General features: G+C 31.6%; 1 protein-coding gene across 1 annotated transcript; it reads left to right on the top strand.

Moving 5' to 3' along the window:
* Positions 1 to 52: 52 nt before the first annotated feature.
* On the top strand, positions 53 to 25,642 carry LOC143075528 (beta-1,3-glucosyltransferase-like). The gene is made up of 14 exons (XM_076250967.1): positions 53 to 146; positions 7,810 to 7,866; positions 8,892 to 9,007; positions 10,811 to 10,893; positions 11,952 to 12,060; positions 13,173 to 13,309; positions 14,654 to 14,717; positions 15,246 to 15,365; positions 15,836 to 15,905; positions 19,168 to 19,281; positions 19,876 to 19,978; positions 20,286 to 20,411; positions 23,177 to 23,324; positions 24,683 to 25,642. Exons 1-14 carry the CDS (start codon positions 92 to 94, stop codon positions 24,836 to 24,838), a joined length of 1,458 nt encoding a protein of 485 aa, XP_076107082.1. The 5' UTR covers positions 53 to 91; the 3' UTR covers positions 24,839 to 25,642.

Raw genomic sequence — 25,642 nt, 5'->3', positions numbered from 1 at the left:
AATAAGATCTTTTAAAATAGTTCTACTTTCACTTTGTCGATTTTACTAAAAACATGAGAGATTCCGAAAAGGAGTTGCAGCCGATTGAAAAATGACACGAAGGCGTTCATCGGATTCCATTTTAAACATAATTTCTATCGCAATATGTAAGATTAGAGGCGAATTCAAACATATTTTATTTCTTTTATTGCTGAAAAAACTGTTTTCACAATCACCTCCCATTCAAAACACATTATCTTTATGTTTGTCACTCAGTGACAACGACAGTGTTGTGGACAAAAATATATATATGGAAACAAATCCATGTCAGAAAAGTTACTTTCATTAAAAGAATAATCTTCTTTATCAATACATGTCTTGATTTTGATTGTGAATGATGTCAGGCTGGATTTTTTTTCCAAATTAATTTTGGCACTGGCTACGGTTACATGGAAATGTAACAATAAAAAAAATATTATTGTTACATCGAAGACTAATTGCCGGAATGCAAAGTTGGGTAAGGAACCGATTAATTACGAATGTAACAATAATTATTGAGCCGCTACGGTTACAAATGGCGTTTAAATAGTTTCACGTATTAATGGTTTTGATGTTCTCAAAGGTACAACTTAAGATTAGTAGTGCAAAAGGCGAAAAATGGTTTGTTGTTGAGAACTCGGGCTGAGAAAAGTGTTCACTTTTCTAAGTATTGAACTGCACATCTACTCTTATTACTGTCATTATACTTTGAACAATGGACGAAGAGATTCCTATTACCAATTTTGTTTTGGATGAAAAATTTTAAACTTGGGATGCGTTTGATACGAAACTGAAACAATATCAAGAAACAAAATTTCTTACAGCTATAGGAACAAACTCTGAAAAAAATGATACATCAAAAGCAAGGTTTGCTAACTGCTAAGTTGGATACTGAAATTTGAGGTAAACCTAAAAATCCGTAATGGACGGCAGTGCGATCATATTGAAAGACGACATGAAACTATACCACATGCTTTCAACCAAAATATTGGATGAGGAAGTATTTCTCACCAGAAGCATGGCAAACATTAAAGGTTGCCTTATCTTCTAAAAGGAATATTGCAGAATAGAATTGCACGGTATGCAATACAGACGTTCGTAATGCGGCATCACTGGTGTGTGATGGCTGCTTGGAGTGGATTCATAAAAAATGAGTCGGACTTAAACATGCTCCAAAACCCCTTACTCGGGATATGTAGAAACTGTCATTGTAAATACAAAAATAAAGAAATTGTATGTAATAATTGTATGTATTGTAAATATAAAATAAACGTCATCAATTTTTATAAATTAGTACATATTACAAGTCCCATCGTACATTGCTGTTTCAAGTTCATGTAACAATAACGCTATGTAACCGTAGCCTCAATATTTATTGTTACATTCGTAATTAATCAGGTCCTTACCCGACCATGCATTCCGGTATTTAGTCTCCAATGTAACAATAATATTTTTATTAGCTCACCTGGCCTAAAAGGCCATGTGAGCTTTTCTCATCACTTGGCGTCCGTCGTCGTCGTCGTCGTCGTTAACAATTTTTCAAACATCTTCTCCTCTGAAACTACTGAATGGATTTGAATGAAACTTAGCATGATTGTTCCTTAGATTATCCTGCACAAAGTGTGTGCTTCGATTTTTGATCCGTCAAAAAACATGGCCGCCGTTACTTAAAATAGAACATAGGGGTCAAATGCAGTTTTTGGCTTATATCTCAAAAACGAAAGCATTTAGAGCAAATCTGACATGGGGTAAAAATGTTCATTAGGTCAAGATCTATCAGCCCTGAAATTTCCAGATGAATCAAACAAACCTTTGTTGGGTTGCTGCCACTTAATTGGTAATTTTAAGGAAATTTTGCAGTTTTTGGTCATTATCTTGAATATTATTATAGATAAAGATAAACTGTAAACAGCAAAAATGATCAGCAAAGTAAGATCTACAAATAAGTTAATATGACCAAAATTGTCAATTGACCCCTTAAGGGGTTATTGTCCTTTAATGACAATTTTTCACAATTTGTTCATCACATTTGCTAACTTTAAAAAATCTTCTCCTCTGAAACTGCTGAATGGATTTGGATGAAACTTAGCATGATTGTTCCTTAGATTATCCTGCACAAAGTGTGTGCTTCGATTTTTGATCCGTCAAAAAACATAACCGCTGTTACTTAAAATAGAACATAGGGGTCAAATGCAGTTTTTGGCTTATATCTCAAAAACGAAAGCATTTAGAGCAATCTGACATGGGGTAAAAATGTTCATTAGGTCAAGATCTATCAGCCCTGAAATTTTCAGATGAATCAAACAAACCATTGTTGGGTTGCTGGCACTTAATTGGTAATTTTAAGGAAATTTTGCAGTTTTTGGTCATTATCTTGAATATTATTATAGATAAAGATAAACTGTAAACAGCAAAAATGATCAGCAAAGTAAGATCTACAAATAAGTTAATATGACCAAAATTGACCCCTTAAGGGGTTATTGTCCTTTAATGACAATTTTTCACAATTTGTTCATCACATTTGCTAACTTTAAAAAATCTTCTCCTCTGAAACTGCTGAATGGATTTGGATGAAACTTAGCATGATTGTTCCTTAGATTATCCTGCACAAAGTGTGTGCTTCGAATTTTGATCCGTCAAAAAACATAACCGCTGTTACTTAAAATAGAACATAGGGGTCAAATGCAGTTTTTGGCTTATATCTCAAAAACGAAAGCATTTAGAGCAATCTGACATGGGGTAAAAATGTTCATTAGGTCAAGATCTATCAGCCCTGAAATTTTCAGATGAATCAAACAAACCATTGTTGGGTTGCTGGCACTTAATTGGTAATTTTAAGGAAATTTTGCAGTTTTTGGTCATTATCTTGAATATTATTATAGATAAAGATAAACTGTAAACAGCAAAAATGATCAGCAAAGTAAGATCTACAAATAAGTTAATATGACCAAAATTGTCAATTGACCCCTTAAGGGGTTATTGTCCTTTAATGACAATTTTTCACAATTTGTTCATCATATTTGCTAACTTTTAAAAAGTCTTCTCCTCTAAAACTACTAAACCAAATTCAACCAAACTTCAACTGAATGATCAGTAGGGTGTATAAAATAAAGTTTGTGCTTTATTTTTTATTTCGTCAAAAAACATGGTCGTCATGGCTAAAAATAGAACACAGGGTAAAATGCAGTTTTTGGCTTATATCTCAAAAACTCCAGCATTTAGAGCAAATAAGACATGAAGTTAAAGTATTTATTAGGTCAAGGTCTACCTGTCCTGAAAATTTCAGCCGAATTGGATAACTGGTTTTTCAGGTATAATGCCCCTGAATTGATGATTTTAAAGAAATTTTGCAGTTTTTGGTTATTATCTTGAATATTATTATAGATACAGATAAACTGTTATAGCAAAAATGTTAAGCAAAGTAAGATCTACAAATAAGTCAATTTGACCAAAATTGTCAATTGACCCCTTAAGGAGTTATTGCCCTTTAAAGACTTTTTTTCACAATTTGTTCATCATGTTGACTTACTTTAAAAAATCTTCTCCTTTGAAACTGCTGTATCAATTTCAGCCAAACTTAGGCTAAATGAGTTTCAGAGTATCTAGTATAAATTTTATATTTCATTTCCTTGTATGTCAGAAACATAGCTTCTATGGCTTAAATAGAACATAGGAGAAAATGATTTTTTTTTTGCTTTTGAAGAAAATAGGACGATTCAAAGAACATTTAAATAAAATGAAAAGCCAAAATAATCATTGATGAGAGATTTAACCAAAAAAATTAAGGTGAGCGATTCAGGCTCTTGAGAGCCTCTTGTTATTGTTACATTTCCATGTAACCGTAGCCAGTGCCATTAATTTTACTGCTTGTATAATATATGGAGGAGGGTGGTAATTGGGTATGGTATCAGGTCCATTCGTGCCATTACACTTTCACACCCTACACATTAGCACCTCACATGTTCGCCCCCGAAGTCAGTTTACACCCTACATGTCAGTTCTGCCAACTTTTGTAAAACAAATGCATGAGATTTGGCCAAAATACACCTTATCGCTAATCTCTGCTGACCCGGCTGCTTGAACTTTTGACGCATACAACGATCACTTAGTTTAAACAATATTTATTCAGATAAATCAACATTAAACATATTATACAATGAAATAATATTAAGGATTCAGAAACAAGCAATTTGCTTTTACAAATCTGTCTCCCTTTACAGACATAATACACTTATTGAACAATACATAAATATAAATACTGGCATGCTCTGTAATAAATATATGAATATGAAAAAGGTGAAAAAGGAAGAAAAAAAAATTCATGAGAAAAATAAAATAAAAATAATAATAAATAAACGTGAATAATTGTAATTTATACAGTGTGAAATGCTTGGGTTCCTATTGAGTGATGAGGCATCAGGGGTTAAGAAATTTTGTAATAGCTCACTAGCCCAGGGCTAATTGGTAGCAGGATTTTTCTAGCCCTGTTGAAAGAACTACTAGCCCAAGAAGACTGACATGCTAGCCCTAATATGCCTTACAAATTTAGAGTTTGCTGCAATAACCATGAATTCTATAAACTTAAGAGTTTTTTTTATCCTTATTAGCAGATATATTCAATTAATCGATAATGGAATATTCACTGAATATTCTGATATAAGAGTTGACCAAATCCGGAGATGATACAAGTCTTGACCACTGCTATACATGGGTATATAAAAAGATTGAAGGTACATCATCTTGTTTGTGTAAAAGAATTATCAGCTGGTTAATTATGTAATGCTCATATTTGTTTTCACTTTTAAAATTTTCTATTTATTAAAATAAATTAAACATGTGAAATGACCTCAAATATTTATGTGAATAAATATCACCATCAATAGTTTGTCTTTTATTATCAAGATTATAATTGTTTTATAAACGAAGTACAGTAATGTCCATATTTACATTTATTACAGGTTTTCAAATTGTGGGCTATAAATAGATTACAACCTGAGCACAGTCTCTAAACTGAAACTGTATTTGTTATTAATTTTATTTCTTTAAAAATCGAATTCATTTGATTATCAATGAAGATAATCATGATTGATGAACTATTATTGCATCAAGTTTAAGTTTTTTGAAGACTGTTAATGTTTAGGCCATGGTTCCTGAGGCTTCTTTACAGTATGTAAACAAAAACAAGATGGCGTCCATAACATGTGCACACATTTCAAATTTATATCTGACAAAAGTCGGCTTTCTGCTGTCAAAAGGGATTCACATTTATATTACAATAAATTAATCATTAGAAGGTACAATCAGGTTGCATAAGCAATGTTAAATACAACTTCCTGTACTGACACATCCATATTGAAAGTACGGGATCCACCCAAAGTTATTTGTTCTATTTTAAAACTTGTACAAAATCAGTTCAAATTCAAGGAATCCTGGATGATGTAGTCGAATTTGATTGGCTAAGATAGAAAAGTGATGAGGGGATTTTCCACTTTCTATTTTGGAAACGCCAAGAATTTTTTGTTACTAGTCTGTCGGGCATATTGGATTACATGTTTTGGTTGCCCGAGGTCTAAATGTTGTAGCCCCGGGCGTTGGGCTAGTGGATTTCTTAACCCCTGGGCATTAACATCAAGGGTTAAAACCTTTACTTTTAATATTATATTTTTGCACCAAACTAAATTAAATACTATTTTGCTCATCTGAGAGTACCGTTGATCCAAAAAGCAAAGTTTTTGTGTTTACTTGGACAGGAAGAACTGAAATAGAATCTAATAGTTCATGTCTTAAATTAATGTATATAGGACAAGATAACAGAAAGTGAGTATTTGTTTCTACATCACCACAACGACAATTTGGAGAGTCTACTAAATTACGAACGAAAAGGTGAGAATTCAAAGAACTTGAATCCATTCTTAAGCAAGCATGAAGAATTTGTTGTTGCAGGGATGAAATATTCAGAATATAAACGGGTTCGAGTGTTGACTTGGGTAATATTATTTCTTTGTCTTGTATTATAACGATCACTTTTCCATTGTGGCGTCAAATATTTTGTTTTGCGACGTCAAAAATTTACGGGAACCTGTGTGATATCTAGTAATGGCGGACAAATAGCGATAAGATGTGTTGAAAAGATCAAAGAGAAAAAAACTAATCAGTATCACCAAACGCATATACAAAAGAAATGAGTGTATGATATGGGACGAATAACTGAACACTTCATGGATGAGCTTATTGCAAAACAGTAAATTATCTCCTGTCTATAAATGGACTGGTCTTAAATGAGCGAACTTCTTAAACTCTGCCCAGTCAAGTGGAATAAATCTAGTAATACATAATACCAAATAATGAAATAATACTATTTTCTTGAATAAAATTTGAGGAATTATTATATAGATTTTTGGTTTGTTAATTTGATGATTAATTATTTAATGTTAATTATGTATAATTACTGCAAATGGATTTTCATACACAGCCTAATTTGGTGTTATTGTTGAGTGTTTAAAAATCATGATTGATGTTTTATTTAGCTTGGTAGGAGTAACACTTTGAAGATTTTAAATAAGAAACGTTAAAGATAATTGTTTTTAACAGCTTGGCTCCTTTGATCTCATTTGTGTAGATATATAGATAAATAAATGTAGATATACACTTACCTATTAAAACATGATTAAGATTTATTCAACACATTAAAAAAACATTGTCAGAATCTCACTTTATTTAGAAACAATGAACAAAATATAATTATAGCAAAACACTTACAAGGGTAATTACCATTTATTCAACACCAAAATAATGTTGTCATATTAGCCATGTTAGCACTTCATTTACTAGAAACAATGATTTTTTTTTTATTAAAATATACACTAACATGACTAACCAAAACATGATAAAGATTTATTCAACACAAAAATAAAATACTGGTTGTCAGAATTTCACTTTATTTAAAATCAATGAAAAAAAATGTTTATAGCAAAACACTTACCATGACACAAAAAACAACTTGTCAAAATCTCACTTTAATTAGAAACAATGAAAAAATATGTATTTATAGCCATACACCAAATTAACAACTATAGGTCACCTTACAACCTTCAATAATCCTATTCCATGACGAGTTACTTCATTTAATCACTTTTTAGCAATGACCATCAACAGTTCTGATTTAAAAATTAAAACTTTTATTTCAGTGAAAAATGAAAGAAACATGAGCCTTATTTACTAATAATAAAAAATAAAAATGTAACATACATGTGTGTCTGCAAGCATCTTTACACTTACACAATACATAGAAAAATGCAAAATGATTTCAAGTCAAATTAAGTGAGTGAAACTATTATCAGTTATATTCACGACATTACAGGCAATGAAATTAAACAAAATTACAAGGATTTTTGAAGAATGATAAAGAGAATGAACCCTGTATATACTTGGTTGAAAATTTTGGTAATTTATTATTACAAAAGTTGGTGCAGAATAAGAAGGAGTACAGAGTTCACGAAATCTTTTTTTCCCTGGTGGTCCTTGAAGAAAATCTGCTGGTCCTCACTATTAATTCTATTCAAAAATACTAAAATTGTGTCAGTCCTATGCAAAATTTTGATGGTAAAATCTTGAGGACTGGCACTTTTCGCGAACTCTGGGAGTAAAGAAGCTTACTTTTTTTTCCCACAAGATTTGGTTGGAAAAAAGGGGGATATCAATATATATAACTTTCAATATATTTCTTCAAATTGCAGATTGATTGACAAATAAAAGAATGACTGTAAACATTTTTCAATGTTTTTACTACAGGTCTATTAATCCTTTGTCCAAATGGTTTGGTAAAATCAGAGGAGGAAGAAGACAATGGTATGTATAAAAACAAAGTGATTTTGAACTTTAAATCAATATAAAGCCAGCAACCCAACAATACAACAACAATTTGAAATATGTAGAGGGTAACAAACAGTCGTCAAAATTGATTTTTTTTTCAATATGTAAATTAATCTCTTTAATTCCCAAGTTTAGAAACTTTAAAGTAGTGATATCATAAGATTAATCAGAGCTGTGAAAATTTTACAGAGACTATCAAAGACCAGCAATTAATACTTAATTCTCTATTGTGTCAAAAGACTAAACTTATATGGCAGTCTTTAACCAGGTTCCTTACCTCGGACAAGGATATAAACATGTGGCAGGGTTAGATTGATATATATATTTTCAAGATGTTTATTTTGTTACACATAACATGTAATTGATTCACTAACTTTGAAGATGGAACATAATGAACAATAGAGTGGTCCTTTTGGATATTTACATTCCAAGTATAAATAACATCTTCATACATTCACTGTCAATTATAAAACTAGTAATGGCAATAAGTTGGATTTTTGTTCATACAAATAAACATTTCTTAATTTCTTATTTAAGGAATGACTGTAATATTTTTTCTGTCTATGAAGAAATAACATAAAAAATTAGGTGCACACTGAATAACGCGTGTAGCGGGTTATTTAACAGTGTGCCCCACATTTTTTATGTTATTTCGAATAGACAGAAAAAATATTACAGTTATTTCTTATAATTTAAATCTAAATTCCATTTTAAACCGTAGAAAGCCATGAAAAAAACATTGATGACGTCATGGTCACATGACTAAATTATGTCTAGTGGCTGATAACAAAATAACATCAGTCAATTAGAAGACGCTTTACATGCAAAATTAAATTATTTATAAATATAAAAGAATTGTTATTGCTCTATTTCTGAATTGTGGAGACAAAGATCATCAGATGAATTTTTATTTATAATGTATCTTTTTGTTTTACAGAATTAACTGCCTTTACAGTGCTTTCACGCTTTGATTATTTATAATGTATCTTTTTGTTTTATAGAATTAACTGCTGATCAGATAATCTTTGTGGTAGTGACACAACCAAATAAGTATCATGTCAGCAGAGCTGAAGAATTCAAAAAACATTTCAAAGCACAACTTACTGATATTGACAAGGTGTGACATTATTTTAGAATTAACTACATAAAACACATTATGATCATATTAAATACTACTGTAAATTCATAAATTATTGCGTGCATTTGTTATTGTGATTTTGTCATTTTAGACTAAAATGTGATTTTGATTTTTGCGATATTGAGAAAAATCCTGTTTAATTCATATAAAAAATTTCAAATTGCAAGTTTGAATTATTGTGATTATAAACATGTCACATTATTTTGCAATGATAAAAACATCGCAATAATTTCTGAATTTACAGTATAAAATTCAGAAATGTTTAAGATGTTGTTTTTTTTTGCAAATTAGGTAAACACAGTTTTGTTTAGGGGCCAGCTGAAGTCAGCCTCTGGGTTGGAGCATTTTCTTGCTGTGTTGAAAACCCATTGGTGGCTTTCAGCTGTTTTCTGTTCTTTTAAGTCAGGTTGTTGTCACATTTGCATTCTCAATTTTATTGTCTGTTCTAAAGAAATAAAATCTCCATAATAAATATAAATGCAAACTTTCTGAATTTACAGCAATACATACATTATTGCAAACTTTGGCATCCTCTCTGTAGCCTAGACTTCTTTTTAACGATGCAGTTCATGTAAGTTTTTAGAAGTAGTCAGTTCGTTTCATACTTTTAGTTGCCAAAGTTTTCTCTAAATCTCCTACCTACTCTAAAAATTATTACATCAAGATAGAGACTTTTGTTTAGGCTTATTAATCATCAAGTTTAGTGATTAAACAATTATGTCAATTGAATGTGAAGAAATGATAGATCATTAATTTATTGAATGCATTATCATCAATGCATTTGACTTCATGGATATTATTTAGTCCCAGTGTTCCCTCAATTTATAGTCAAGATTTCATTCAGTTTTAACATTTTTACCATCCATAAACCAAATCATTGTATTACACTGCTTTCTATTCACAACATAGATAGAATGCTCCATTGGTTTTTATATTATGCATGCTCAACTGTTATTACAATAGATAAACTTTTAAACAATGAAAGATAGTTATCCAAAGGAGTGAGAGTTATTTCCCCTTGGACACCATGTTGACACATAATCTGTTGGCTTTATCTTATTTTGTCTTCCTGATTTTAACATGTTTTACAGATAATTACACTTTATGTAAGAATCCTGGGTTTTGATTGGATGATATTCAGTGTATTTTTCGACAATTTACTGTTATAAAATTAATATTGTTCATTTTTTAATGACGCCAGGGTATTTGCAAAAAGGATATGCCTTTTTACCCTCTCTGCCGTGGTATTTGCCAAAAAATACGCTATCCGACTTGATGCTTGTAACGTCACGATCATCCATGCGTTTTTGAATGTTAACATTCGGTGTAATTAAACAGATATAGCATGTTCTTGAGGGGTATTTGCGAAAAAATACCAGTCTTAAAATGAATTTCCCTCCCCTTACGGCTCGTGAAATGTAACATTCTCTCGACTGTTATTTTTGCAAATACCCCTCCTTAACTCTTCTGATCAAAAGATCCTTACAAGATTGTTTTTATGAATTATTCAAGGCTTATACAAACAAACAGCTGTCAATAAAAACAAAATAAATTTGGTTGGTTTGTGAAGGAAAAATGTGCCGTCAAACATGACAAAAGGGAGAATAACTCCAAACTCAAATTATGTGAACGAAAAATTATAACTCATTAAGGTTACAAGAGTGCAATTATTTGTTTACATTTACTGGCAAGTTTTTTTTAACCAAAGATGGTACTCAGAATTGAATCGTATAGCCAAACATATTTCACAAAGTCACATATAACATTGTTTTTATGTTGTAGAATGATCATCCTAAACTATACTTCACACATAAAGAATGGGATAATATGAATGGAGCTTGGACATTCTTTCCAATATTTAAACTGTAAGTGACACTACTGTCATGTTTATTTTTAGAAAAAGACGAGAAAGAATAAGATGCCAAAGAAATAGTAAAGTCAAAAACAAACCGTCAATGCCATGGTAAAAATATAAAAAAGCAACCATAAGACAAACAAAAACTAGAAAAATTATATTATATTTATTTTAATTTATGTAATTGAAAAAAATGTTTTTCTCCTAACTTTTCTTCTCTATTTGGAAGGTATCTTGTGCATATTTATACTGGGAAATTAGTATATTATAAAGTTACATATTTTAGTTATGGGAAAAGAACTGGGATTGTGTGTGTGACAACATTTCTAAGAGTTACAATTAACAATGTTTGCACATGACTTTTTCTTCCATAATAAGTCATGAATTGTATGTCTTCCTGTTTATTATGAAAAGAATTTTGATTATCAATGATTAAAAAAACAAAGATGACAACAAGGCAGGATTAGTATCACTGAAATGTGTAATGAACAGACCTTCATTTCTACTGTGGATGAATTGATTGATTGATTGATTGATGTTAAACGCCACTTTTAACACTATTGTGCTTATTTGTTTTTAACACTATTGTGCTTATTCGTTGTGATCAGTTTTCATTGGTGGAGGAAAGTAACAATTCTAGTCAATTAAGATTGGAGTTTAGTGTATCTGGCCCGTGCAGGATTTGAACTCACAACCTCAGTTATGGCTGGCTAGTGATATAGTTGTTCCACTACTTAGACCACTCGCCCACCTAGCTCCCTGTTGCTGATTGAAGAGGGTTAAATTTTATTAATGCAGTTTGGTTTACTATTAAACTTTGTTTGTTTGTTGCACCTTTTAACCACATCTTCCCTGTACAATAAATCTTTGTATCTCCTACAGTTTGGTTATTTACAACTTCATTGTTGTGTAAATAGAAAGACATACATGATACATTTAAACTATGTTTATTAAGTTGACTAGAGATGTTATGTGTACAATAAACTGAAATAACGATGCATTAATAGTAAAAATGTATTGTTCATAATTGCATGATGGTTGCTAATAAAACTTTCTATAATTCTGCAGCTTAGAAGAAGATTTGGATGATAAAGCTTGGGTATTTATATGCGAAGAAGACACACGATTAGATATGCAAAAACTTACCAAAGTTCTTAGTAAATTTGACTTTGATGAGGTGTGTATGATGGTGGGGGGAAAGGTTTGAAAATATGGTCCGAGTACACAGTTATTTCGTAGTGCATTTCTTTTAGACAATAAATGAAAATTAAAAAAATCCTACCTGCGCTTTCTCAATAATATTTTTACAGTGTGTTGTACTACTTTTGGGACAAATTATATCAAAATTATAGAAAACTTCATCAGCTCTAACTCAAAATATGGACAATTTTATGTTAAGGGAGTTCGCTTCTCAGTTTCAAAGTAATTAACTTTTCAAAACACTAGTTTATATTGATAAGGAATTAATAAAGGAATCCAAAGAGCAAAAAAAATATATAGGTCACCGTGCTTGTTTTCTAGGGGGTCTTAAAATCTTTTGACAGCTTCCGAAGTGCTAATTTTTGACCTTTTTCAGCAGGACCTAATCACTACTTTACATTAATATTTGTGACCCAAATTTTTTTACAGTGTCATTTCACCCCCCAACTTGCTATATGAGGCATAAAACATGGAGAAATAAATTTGGAAGGGGTATAACAAAAATTGGCAAGTAACACACTGTCCACACTAAGGACTATATTCGTGGATAACGAAAATCAAAGGACGATAACTGTGTACTCGGACCATATATTAAATAAAATCATCAGTTAACATTACTACCAATGGTGTAAATGAATTGATAATATTTGCAATGTAATTGTAATTTTATTAATTATATTTCAAAGTCATCCCTGATTTGATGTTTGAACTCCTAAAGGCATGTTTTATTCAATCTTACAAGTATTGCAATTTCCAGTCTAACTTTAACTTTAATAAAATTTACAAGTTATTATTTAAGTTTTTACTATAACTGGTAAAAAAAGTTCATTTACTGCATGCTTCTATAGGTTTGTCTATGTTATGAATTAGATGGTTAACAAAAATTACATACTCTTTCCGAGTCCTCAAAATCACATTATAAGGTAAACAATGACATCGCATATAGAAAATAGATAAGGAATATTTTATTTTCAATTCTAAACCTTACTTCAAGTAGTTTCCATTTTAGTATCCGCCCTTTTAAAATGAGTTTCTTTAAATTTTAAAAAGATTTGCATGTAAATATTTATATTTGGATTTTTTTTTCAGGACTACATTCTAGGCCATGCTTTACAAGACCAACACGCCACTATTATACATCACTATGCATTCCATGACAACCCAAAATCTTTCTCTTATCCAGATATTGGTGCTGGTTTTGCATTAAGTAATTCACTGTTTACAAGGTAAATATATGTTATATGAATAAACATGCAATAATTGCTAATCTATCTTAAATTCACTCCCAACTTGTCTTGACTCATTGAAAGGCCTTTTAAAATGATATCAAACTTTGCTTAGGGTCTAAGTAGTTCACTGTGGATTCATTTATTTTCGTGGGTACTCATTTTTGTGGATTTATGAAAACTTCAATTTTCGTGGATATTAAATTTTTGTGGTTTTGGCAAAGTCTACGTACATTCCTTTAGAAAATTTGTAGTTCGTTGAACTTTTAAATTTGTGGTTCCCCCTGCCCCAACGAAATCAACGAAAATTGGTATCCAACGAATATTAATGAATCCACAGTATTCACTAGCCTCTCATGAATTATGTTATAAGTTTGACTTCTCATTTGGCAAAAATATAAGACTCAAAACTTAAGAGAGACTAGTTTCGCCAATTTCCCATTTGGATGATAGTGGTTTTTACCAGGCACTCTAGCTTCATTCACCAATAATAACTGACCACCATAATATAGCAAATACTGCTGAAAGTGGCATTTATAATCACCAAAAATCAATATATATCAATCCAAACTTTTCTACAAAATTAAAGAAATCAACAAAAAACAAACAAAATTGAAAAATTCTATCACCGGCCACTGCCAACTGCTACGACTCTCAAGGAAATAATATATTTGTAATTCTAAGAAATGTTCTGACAACTTCAATAGGTCAGACACTTGATAATGACCAAACAAAAAATCTAAAATTGAGAATAGAAATGAGCAATGTGTCAATGAGACAACAACCCAACCAAAGAGAGCCGTGGTGTAGTGGTTAGTGCATCGGACTACAAACACAAAGATTCCTGGTTCGATTCCCGTCTGGGATGAAAATTTCAGGTGCTGAATTTTCGGCTCTCCCTTGACACCATTTGCGAGTATGGTCTTGAGGAAACGATGATAGTCCGTCGGAAGGGGACGATAAATGGCTGACCCGTGTTAAGAGAGAGAGCCATATCTCTTGCACGTTAAAGACACCCTTGTAGATTTCGAAAAAGAGCAGGCTAATGCCGCTACAAGGCAGCACTCGCACCCGTAAAGTGGAAAGGGATTAATATAAGTTGCAAAACTTGTTTCCCAATCCACTATAAATAAATATGTTTAAACTAAACCTAACCAAAGAGCAGAAAACTGCCCAAGACCTCCAATGGGTTTTCAACATAGCTAGAAAATCCAGCAACCAGAGTCTATATTACTGCTTTTGCTAAGACATTTCATAAAGTGTATTCTTTATACAGGACTGAGATATATACCCCATTGAAGCCAATATGTCACTTTGAATAAAACTTTTTATTATATTTTTCAGAATTGGTGATAATTGGCCAGATGAAGGGTATAGACTTGATTTTTCTATTGATCCTAAATATGAGGTAAGGGATGAACACCTTTTAAAATTCTAGGTTAATTTTAGGAAGTGATACAAAGGTCATATAAAAAATTTGTTAATCTATTTAAAATAATTATCATAATATTTATTCTAAAGCAAATTCTTTGCAACATATTTTTTACTGGCTCTTGTTTGGAGTGCCTGTGGTGAACCACCAACCTTTGCCAGAAAAACTGACAATCCTTTTCAATTTAGATTGGAGTTGAATGCACCTGCAACATGAGGGGTACAAACTTACAAACTCAATGTTGACAGGCTAGTTATGCAATAGTTGATTTACTTAAACCACTTGGCTAACAAGGCTAAAAATCCTTATATCAATTGATATACAGTGGCACAATATTATTAGAAATGAATATTTGCAAAAATGTGAATAAAAATGTATTCCATGATAAATCATATAACACAGAGCATTAAAGAGTTGCATAAAATTAATTTAAACTTATGTTTTAAATGTCAATATTTTACTTAATTCCTAAATCCTCAGATTTCTAAATTAAATTATTTACAGTTAGCCAAGTATATTGATAACGATGGTAAAGGTGTGAAGATGATAGACATTAAACAGCTGTGTACCACTAGGTCATCAAAAGGATGTGCAACATGGTATCCAACTCCGTTCCCTGATTGTGTAAGTTAATTGGTAAATGAAATGACAATTCAAAAACACAGACCCCAGTACTCACGACTACTTAAATGGAATGATTCTAATATTAGAAAATTTCATGCATGAATAAAAGATGATGTGGAAATAAATGTCAAGGAGAAGACAACCAAGCAACAACTAAATTAATCATCTAAATACAAAAGCATGGTATCAACTATGGGCATGCGCCAACACCATGTAGCTGGGTCTAAATCTTGCAGAGTCTACTTTGTTTTCCAATTATCACAAATGATGAAAAAAAAATAATGAAAAGTAAATATATAAAAAAGAACAGAATATTAATGAGGAAGGTCACAATTTTGGAAAGCTAAGGGACAAAAAGAGTATTTTCTGTAGGGGCATAAATTTGCCTTGCAACATACCACAAACAATTTCAGATAGGAGTGATAAAAGATACTGGGAAAAGGCTAAATAAAAATTTCGTCTTTTTTTAGGGTAAAGAAATTCATGAAGACAAACTTTTTGTTGCAGTGAAGACATGTGAAAACTTTCACAAAGACAGAAGTAAGTTTATTGCTTCTTATCTCCCTTTACTGAATATTTACAAGTGGCTAATATGAATCCATATGGTACCAGAATCAAGACTTTAAAGGAAAGCTAGATGTGTTACATGTAGCCAATAAGACAGAATAAGAATTAATGGAATATTTTCATCAAAATTTACAAGTAATATGAACCTTTTGAAAACTGATATATTTATAGATTTGAATATCTACTCAAGTACAACAGTAACTGGTTTGAGTTCAAACTTTTGTGGTAAACAGATTTAAATTCAATTTCATGATGAAATATAACCATAAATCAGCATCAAATTCTGAAGAGCCAAAGTAAAAACTTAGATATTAAACCATGTTTATGGATTTGGCAAAAAGGTACTACATTGTGTAAGTTATCTCCCCTTCACATGTTTAGCGTAGATATTAGTTATCTCCCCTTCACATGTTTAGCGTAGATATTCAATGAAAGTAAGTCCCATTTACCTAATAAAATTAGGTTTGTTGTGAAATTTAAAGTGAAAAGACAACCGAAGATTATTCAATAAATGATGTACTGTAAATTCAGAAATTATTGCATGCATTTATTATTGCGATTTTGTCATTTTAGACTAAAATGTAATTTTAATTTTTTCGATATTTAGAAAAATCATGTTTAATTCATACAAAATATTTCAAAATGCAAGGTTAAATTATTGTGATTATAACCCTGTCACATTTTTTCGCAATATTGAAAAATATCGCAATAATTTCTTAATTTTCAGGAAATAATTCAACAGGTACAAAAACTTGCAACATTTTTAAATATCAGTTGTCACTTTTCATGGGGTATTATTTTTGTGATAGTCTATAGCTAGTTTTTGTCAAGCCTGCAACTTTTGTTGCAGAAAGCTCGACATGGGGATAGTGATCTGGCGGCGGTGTTAGCTAACTTCTTAAAACCTTTATATTTAAGAAGGTGGAAGACCTGGATGCTTCATACTTTGTATATGGATGCCTCATGTTACAAAGTTTCCGTCAGTCACATGTCCAATGTCCTTGACCTCATTTTCATGGTTCAGTGACTACTTGAAAAAAAAGTTAACATTTTCTCTCTTATTATAAGTAATAGGATAACTATATTTGGTATGTGCGTACCTTGCAAGGTCCTCATGCCCGTCAGACATTTTCACTTGACCTCGACCTCATTTCATGAATCAGTGAACAAGGTTAAGTTTTGGTGGTCAAGTCCATATCTCAGATACTTTAAGCAATAGGTCTAGTATATTCGGTGTATGGAAGGACTGTAAGGTGTACATGTCCAACTGGCAGGTGTCATCTGACCTTGACCTCATTTTCATGGTTCAGTTGTTATAGTTCAGTTTTTGTGTTTTGGTCTGTTTTTATGGCCCCGCCACTATGTGGTCGGGGACATATAGTTTTACCCTTATCCGAAATTCCGTAATTCTGAAATTCCGTAATTCAGTAATTCCGAAATTTCGTAATTCCGTCATTCCACAACAAACCATTATATAGAGTTTTTTTCAAAACCACTTCAGATATTGTGCTGATCTATGGAATGTAAGTTCTCCATGATGAGTTACAAATCAAGTTTAAGTTTTGTTCCACTCTGCTAATTTTTGCCAAAATTACGGGCTTTGGACTTAGATAAATTGTTGAAAATACAGTTATACAGAGTTTTTTTCTAAACGCTTTCAGATATTGGGATGATTTTTGGCATGTGAGTTAACCAAGATAAGTTACAGATCAAGTTTAAGTTTTGTTCTGCTCGGCTAATTTTTGCAGAAATTACGGGCTTTGGACTTTGATAAATTGTTGAAAATTACAGTTATACAGAATTTTTTTCTAAACACTTTCAGATATTGGGCTGATTTTTGGTTTGTGAGTTACTCATGGTGAGTTGCAGATCAAGTTCAAGTTTCGTTCCTCCCAGCTAATTTTTGCTGTAATTATGGGCTTTGAAAATTACAGTTATATGGACCTTTTTTCTAAATGCTTTCAGATATTGGGCTCATTTTTGGTATGTGAGCTAACCATGATGAGTTACAGATCAAGTTTAAGTTTCGCTCCGCTAATTTTTTCTAAAATTAAGGGTTTACAACTTTGAAAATTGTTGAAAATGACAGTTATACGGACATTTTTATATATGCCTCCAGATTTTGAATTGATTGTTTTATATACATGTCAGACTACCATCATGTTTGTGTCCACATGTGTTATTAAAATTGCAGATTTGTCAACTTTTGGAGACAGGGCCATTCGTGTCGCTTTGACACATCTAGTTCTTATACTGTATGCAATAGGTCTACTATATTTGGTGTATGAAATGATTGAAAGGTGTACATGTTTAGCTGGCAGGTGTCATCTGACCTTGACCACATTTTCATGGTTCAGTGGTCAAAGTTAAGTTTTTGAGTGTTGGTCTTTATTTCTAATACTAATTGCAATAGGTCAACTATATTTGGTGTATGGAAATATTTTATGATCTTTTTGTCAGTCGCGCAGGTTTTATTTGACCTTGATCTCATTTTCACGGTTCATTGCTCAGTGTTAAGGATTTATGTTTTGGTCTGTTTTTCTTAAACTATAAGCAATAGGTCAACTATATTTGTTGTATGGAAAAATTGTTAGCTGTACATGCCTGCCTGGCATGGTTCATCTGACCTTGATCTCATTTTCATGGTTCATTGGTCAATGTTAAGTTTTCTGTGTTAAGTTTATGTGACAGTTGTAATAAAGCTTTATATTTAGGACTATCAACATAATATCTTTTGTGCTAATGCGGCGTAAAGCAACCAACAATCAATCAATCAATCAACATAATATCAATGATTAGTAAAGAAGGCAAGACATTTCAGCGTGTGCACTCTTGTCTAAATAATAATGAAATATAACTATTAATGTTAAAAAGTGTGTTTGCTGATATTAACAGAAACCACAACAAAATTGAACTCTGAGTCTCTTAGCAGTAGTTTTTATGTTGCAAACTGTTAATCTTATCTCTTAAAGATACAAGAAGAGAACCCTTGGTAGTTAAAAAGCTATAACTTTACTGTAGCCATACTTTTTTCATGTCAATGGTGTTTGTCTATCTGTACTATATAAGTCATAGTGCACACATGTAGTGTAATAGCATTTTGTTTTGTTTATCTTTGTGTATGTATGTAAATATTTCATGTAGAAGTTGAAGGCGATGGGGTGGATTAACTGTTTTGTAATCTGTGTAACCTTCTGAAAATAATGAATTTATTATCATTTATCTTTAATTTCAGTTCCAGTAGTCAAGGCAACATGGGGTAATACAACAACACATATAGAATACTACAGCGAGACAGAAGATCCAAATATACCTACGGTAGATTTGGGTATACCCAATACAGAAAGAGGTATGATTAAAAAAGGATTTCTGAAATTTGGTTTCAGGGTTTATATAAGTCATCAATACTGTGAGATGCGTTTTCAGATTCATCACTCAACTACTTCCAGTTTACGGAACACTTACATATTTTTACACTATTAAAATCATCAAGTTGCAGCGGGGGTATCATCAGTGAGCAGTTGCAAACAGTATCGCTTGTTTGTTTAAAACACTATGGATTTTCTGTCCAGAAATAGATAACCTAAGATGTAATTTGCAAAACCTTTAGGAATTTCAAGTTTTCAATGCTTTTCAACCTTGTTCATTATTTTGCCTTTTTATCTTTTTTGATTCCAGGGTCACTGATAAGTCTTTTGTAGACGAAACGGGCGTCTGGCTCACAAAATTTAATTCTGATATCTATGATGAATTTCTTTATATGTAACATTATTTAAAAGGATCAGTATTGGGATTGGTTGTTGATAGTTTCTTGAGGCCATACATACATGCATCTATCTTAGTATTTGTCTTTTTACATTAGATAACTGCTAAGTGACATTTTAGAATAACAAAAAATATAAAGTATATGAAGATTATTAATAAGATTTTTATATTTTCACAGGACACTGTGGGAAAACAATGGCTATAATAAACAGATTTGACAGTCGTCCTGAGTTCAAAGGTTATACATGGTTACTCATTGCTGATGATGATACTATTATCAAGTAAGGACTGCCTCAATTACTTTGAAATTCTTACTATAAAAAAAAAAGAAATCCTGCTTGATAAAGGATCTTGAAACGGCCATTTTCCATGTCAGGACATAATAAGTTTGCATATTCTAACAAAATGAAAGGTTAATAAAAGAAAAAGGTAGGGGGAGACATAATTTTTAAATTTTTAGCACAAGAAAATCATACAGTTTCATGAAATATTCTTGTTAATTTTCAATAGAATTATACTGTTTTCACTTCAAAAAGCTTTGATTTTCATAAATTTTAATATTAACCATGAATGTTATATGGATTTCAGTTTAAAAAGGCTAAGAAAGTTATTAGCATGTTATGACTCTAAGGAACCTATTCATCTTGGGGAAAGATATGGATATAATGTTGCCAAGTATAGATGGGGATATGATTACATCACAGGAGGTGGAGGGTAAGTGAATTATGAAATATTTCAGACTCTTCAAATGTAAGGTTTTTCACTTCATGTTGGGTTCAGTTCTATAATAAAATGATACATATTCGATGTGTTGTTCATTTTATTCATAGGGGGGGCCTTAGTGGCCAAGCTAAGTAGTTCTACTTCTGTAATCGATAGCAAGTCAACACTGAGGTTGTGAGTTCCAACCCCACTTGACCTCAATCTTAGTTGACTAGGATTGTCAGTTTTCCTATTGAAGGTGTTGATTTTCTCCAGGCACTCTGGCTTCCTCCACCAATATAAAAAAGCCACCACAAAATAGCCCAAAAAGTGGTTGCTTAAAAGTGGTGTTTGAACACCAACTATAATTAATAATTTTATTCATTTAACTTAAACCATTTATGAATTTGGGGCAAAAAAGGGGAAAAACAAGGTTTTTTTCTGGTTAAAGGACACTTTTAGAAGACAATTTGAAAGCAGTGTAAGGTGTAAGGGAGGTAATCCAAAAGTAATATTTGAACTATTTGAATACTGCTTTTAGGTATATGTATTTGAAATTTGCCAATATATATAACTTCAGTATTAACAAACTCCATTGGAAATTTGCCAATAACTTAAGTATAATTGGAAATTTGCCAATAATTTTAGCATAATTGGAAATTTGCCAATAACTTAAGTAAATATAAATCTTTGAAATTTAAACACAAAGAATAACCACAAAAAAGGAAGGTTTGGATTGATTTTGGGGGTTATGGTCCCTTTGGTTTAGGAATAAGGGGTATAAAAAGGGCCCAAATAAGCATTTTTCTAGTGTCCAGACAATGACTTGTGGAACAGTGTATAGAATTGCCTGAAATTGTATCACAAGTTTCCACACCACAAAAGGATGGTTAGGATTGGAGTTGTGGAGTTATGACTCAATCTGTTTATGAATTAGGGGCAAAAAAGGGGGAAAACAAAGGTTTCCTGTTTAATGGACAATTACTTTAGCTTTGTTTCTTTATGTTGGTACTCTGCTATTTTTCCCATCACTTTGCGTCCGGCGTCCGTCGTCGTCCGTCGTCGTTAACTTTTACAAAAATCTTCTCCTCTGAAACTACTGGGCCAAATTAAACCAAACTTGGCCACAATCATCATTGGGGTTTTAAAAATGTGTCCAGTGACCTGGCCATCAAATCAAGATGGCCACCACTGCTAAAAATAGAACATAGGTGTAAAATGCAGTTTTTGGCTTATAACTCAAAAACCAAAGCATTAAGAGCAAATCTGACATGGGGTTCAAATTGTTTATCAGGTCCAGATCTATCTGCCCTGAAATTTTCAGATGAATCGGACAACCTGTTGTTGGGTTGCTGCCCCTGAATTGGTAATTTTAAGGAAATTTTGCTGTTTTTGGTTATTATGTTGAATATTATTATAGATAGAAATAAACTGTAAACAGCAATAATGTTCAGCAAAGTAAGATTTACAAATAAGTCAACGGGACCGAAATGGTCAGTTGAGTCAATTTTTAACAATTTTCATAAAATTTGTAAATTTTTATTAACATTTTCCACTGAAACTGCTGGGCCAAGTTCATTATAGATAGAGATAATTGTAAGCAGCAAGACTGTTTAGTAAAGTAAGATGTACAAACACATCACCATCACCAAAACACAATTTTGTCATGAATCCATCTGCTTCCTTTGTTTAATATTCACATAGACCAAAGTGAGCGACACAGGCTCTTAAGAGCCTCTAGTTTTGCTAGTTCTAGTATGAATTTTTTTAAACTGTTTCTAGAAACATCAAATACTGTGATTAAAATACATATAATAATTAAGAAATTATTATTGTCTTGAGATCATTAGCTGTAAATTTATTTTTAGAAATTACAATTAATTAATATTAATTTTAACCATTTTATATTTTAATATTTTATGATGAATTTAAATGAGTAGTTATTGTTGCAAACTCCATTAGAAATTTGAATTGAGATTATTCTTGAAATAAGGGAAAGGGGTAGGTGAAAAAATATAGGGGGGGGGGTTATGTGGGGGGGGTGTTACAATTTTTCTCATTTCAGATTTCAGAAATTAAAAAAAATTTCTTCAAATATTTGAGACCACATTCATTCTGTGTCAGAAACCTATGCTGTGTCAACTATTTAATCACAATCCAAATTCAGAGCTATATCAAGCTTGAATGTAGTGTCCATACTTGCCCCAACTGTTATGGGTTCGACCTCTGCAGTCGAATAAAGCTGCACCCTGCGGAGCATCTGGTTTATATTTAAACCTTCAAATATGCTTCTTAGTTCATATAGCTCATTTGTTTTAGTTCTAATACATCCTTGGCTTTCAAACTGTGTGGATTTATTATTTTCGTTGGTACTGGTTTAAGTGGATTAAGGAAAACTTGCACTTTCGAGGATATTTTTTTCGTTGTTTCTCTATTAAAAGTCTGTATATAACCTGATGGAAAATTTGTAACTAATTGCACACTTAATTTCTAGGTTTACCTGTAACCACAATATCCATGAATATTAGAACGAATGAATCCACAGTAATTGGCCTCAAGGTGGTACCCAACACCTGCACTAAAATTTATTTTGATCAATGAGAAGCTTAATATTCCCTTAACAGCACAAATGTAATTAAATCGTTAAGCTGAATTTACAGAGTTATCTCCCTATAGTGTTAGGTACCACCTTAAGCATTATTTCAGGTAAATTGTCAATTTGAAAAAGCGCTCTGACAAATAAAACTTAAAAGTTTTTTTTTCTATTGAATAAATAGGATGCTACTGAGCAGAGCAGCAGTAGATATAATGAAAAAGAACAACCTGATCAACTGTAATACTAACGAATCTCCTGATGATATGACCTTAGGAATGAAGCTCAAGGGCATTGGTGTACCATTAACTCATACTATATATATGCATCAGGTAAGTGTAACCATAGCAATGAAAAGGGTAACAAAGTTCAACAGCATAAGTGTACTGTAAACTGGGAAATTTTTGCGCCGTCTTTATTTTGCGTTTTATGGACACAATCTTAATTCGCGTTGTTTTGAATTCGAGATTTCCCTTTGGCCAATATAAATATTTTTTATATAAGGGATATAGAAAGTGAACAGCTCTACACGTATAGTAAATCAAGTGATAAAATCAATCCGAAATCTTTTGTTTTCGGTTTATAACTGTTAAAAGAGATTAAAAGTTGTGTCTTGTCTGCTTATAAAAACACATACACAATAATAGAAAAGGAGACCTATTTAAGAGTGAATTAAATGCTGTCAGGATTAATGCTAATTGATGTATTGTTTGATCTGTTTAATCTGTGTATCAGATGTAACGAGGTAATACTTTTATAACTGATTGACAGGTGTCATTAACATATTTATAATGGGTTCTTGTTTATGTAACAATATCCGTAATGTCCGCTTGCTTGAGATTGTGCTCTACATATCTGATACATATACTTATATGGTGTTCATCTTATGAATAGTGTTTCCTTGAAATTTTCGCTATCGTTTTATTTTCGCATTTCAAGTCTTACCGCGAAAATAGTGAAAATTAAACTGCCGCGAAAATTTCCCTGTTTACAGTATTATAAACTCATACTATATATATTTATTGCAGTGGTATTGATAAGAAAAAACAAAGCTAAATGTAGTCACAGAAGAAAAAACTTGATGAGTTGTGATGAAAGCCATGCTAGGAATTAAAAGTTGTTACTCCCTAAATATTAATGCAGTTATTTTTTTTAATTCACTCATCAAACTGTAAATGGGTCCTTTAAATTGATATGATTGAACTTACCTATAAGGTCATTGATTTTGACTGACAATCTTTGTTAATTTTTTATGATAGTTGTGAAAAACAATACTGAACTCTGTGGGAAGTATAAAACAGAAAGTCCCTAAATCAATGGCAAAATCAAACAATAACACATTCAAACGAATGGATAACAACTGTCATATTCCTGACTTGGTACAGGCTTTTCCTCGTGTAAAGAATGGTGGATTAAACCTTTTTTTTTAAGCTAAGTAAACCTCTCACTTGTATGACAGTCACCTAAAATTCCAATATATTGGCAACAATGGGTGAACAAACCAAACAGACATGACAGTTAAAAATGTAGAAAATTGGGATACAGCAATCAACATTGTAATATAATCTTAATCATTATAAAAACAAATACATTGGCCTATTATTAAAATTTCTATCTCACAAACGTGCAATTCAACTGTAAACAAAAAATATTCCTTTGTTGAATAATACAAATGTTGTCTCTGTTTAAGGCTAGATTAGAAGATTACAGTCCAGAATTCCTCCGACCCAGGACACATGTCTCATTCCATAAACACTGGATGAATGACCCTTATAAAGTGTATGATTATTTAATGAAGGAACCAGTAGAAGAACCAGTCACAGAAGAAGGACATGATGAGTTGTGATAAAAGCCATGCTAGGAATTAAAATCTGATTATTATTATTTTATACTGGAAATTCAAAACTTTTTGTGATGTTTTTATTACTGCGAAAATTTCGACTAGATAGGTGTTGCCAAAATAAAAAAGTTGCATTTTTTTAAAATTATGAAAGCGTTATTTGTATGCAGTATTTCCTGAAATCTCAAGAATACTTTCTGAATTTATAGTATTATCAAAAATAATTAAAAATGTAAAAATTGTTATAAAGGAGAATCATGTTTGAATAATTGTACTGACAAAGGTGAAATTCAACTTGAAGTCAATTCCTACAATAGTAAATGGTCAACCTTTATATTTTATCATTCAGTAGTTGCAACCTTGAATAAAATTCTAATCCAACTTGACATATCAATTCATATATATTAAGGTATTCTGAACATGGCAATGAGAATTGGTTGTTCAATGAGATATAAAAAAAAAGAAAGAGTCAGAATATATACAATATTAGGTCATTGTCATAAAAATATAAACTTTTTTGAATGAGGCTGAGAAACTAGGAAGAGCAAGGTTCTACTGAGCCCTTCACCAGTTTTGTGCAGGTCAACGCTTTTACAACCCTATGAAGTTACAAAAAGAAGCATCCAATACTTATAATTACATTTTTTAGCTATGATTATGAAAACACGAATTTTATATTGTTTTTTTCATTAAATTCACCTGTGCACTTTATTGTGGGACCACGTGTTATCATGGATGATAAGTTTTATTGAGTGATGTAATTGCTGAAGGAATAACGTGTGATGTGCAATAAGCCAATCAGAATAAAGT

Source organism: Mytilus galloprovincialis, chromosome 5, assembly GCF_965363235.1.
Source record: "Mytilus galloprovincialis chromosome 5, xbMytGall1.hap1.1, whole genome shotgun sequence".
NCBI lineage: Eukaryota > Metazoa > Mollusca > Bivalvia > Mytilida > Mytilidae > Mytilus > Mytilus galloprovincialis.
The sequence above is the reverse complement of the archived record's forward strand: the minus strand, read 5'-3'. Positions and strand labels throughout refer to the sequence as shown.

What these genes read in the sequence shown, in the direction of transcription:
- LOC143075528 (XM_076250967.1), top strand. Translation starts at nt 92, where the DNA reads ATGACACGAAGGCGTTCATCGGATTCCATTTTAAACATAATTTCTATC. An exon ending in AAACTTTCACAAAGACAGAA is followed by an intron (nt 15,906 to 19,167) that starts GTAAGTTTATTG and finishes CTTTAATTTCAG; the next exon opens with TTCCAGTAGTCAAGGCAACA. An exon ending in GATGATGATACTATTATCAA is followed by an intron (nt 19,979 to 20,285) that starts GTAAGGACTGCC and finishes TATGGATTTCAG; the next exon opens with TTTAAAAAGGCTAAGAAAGT.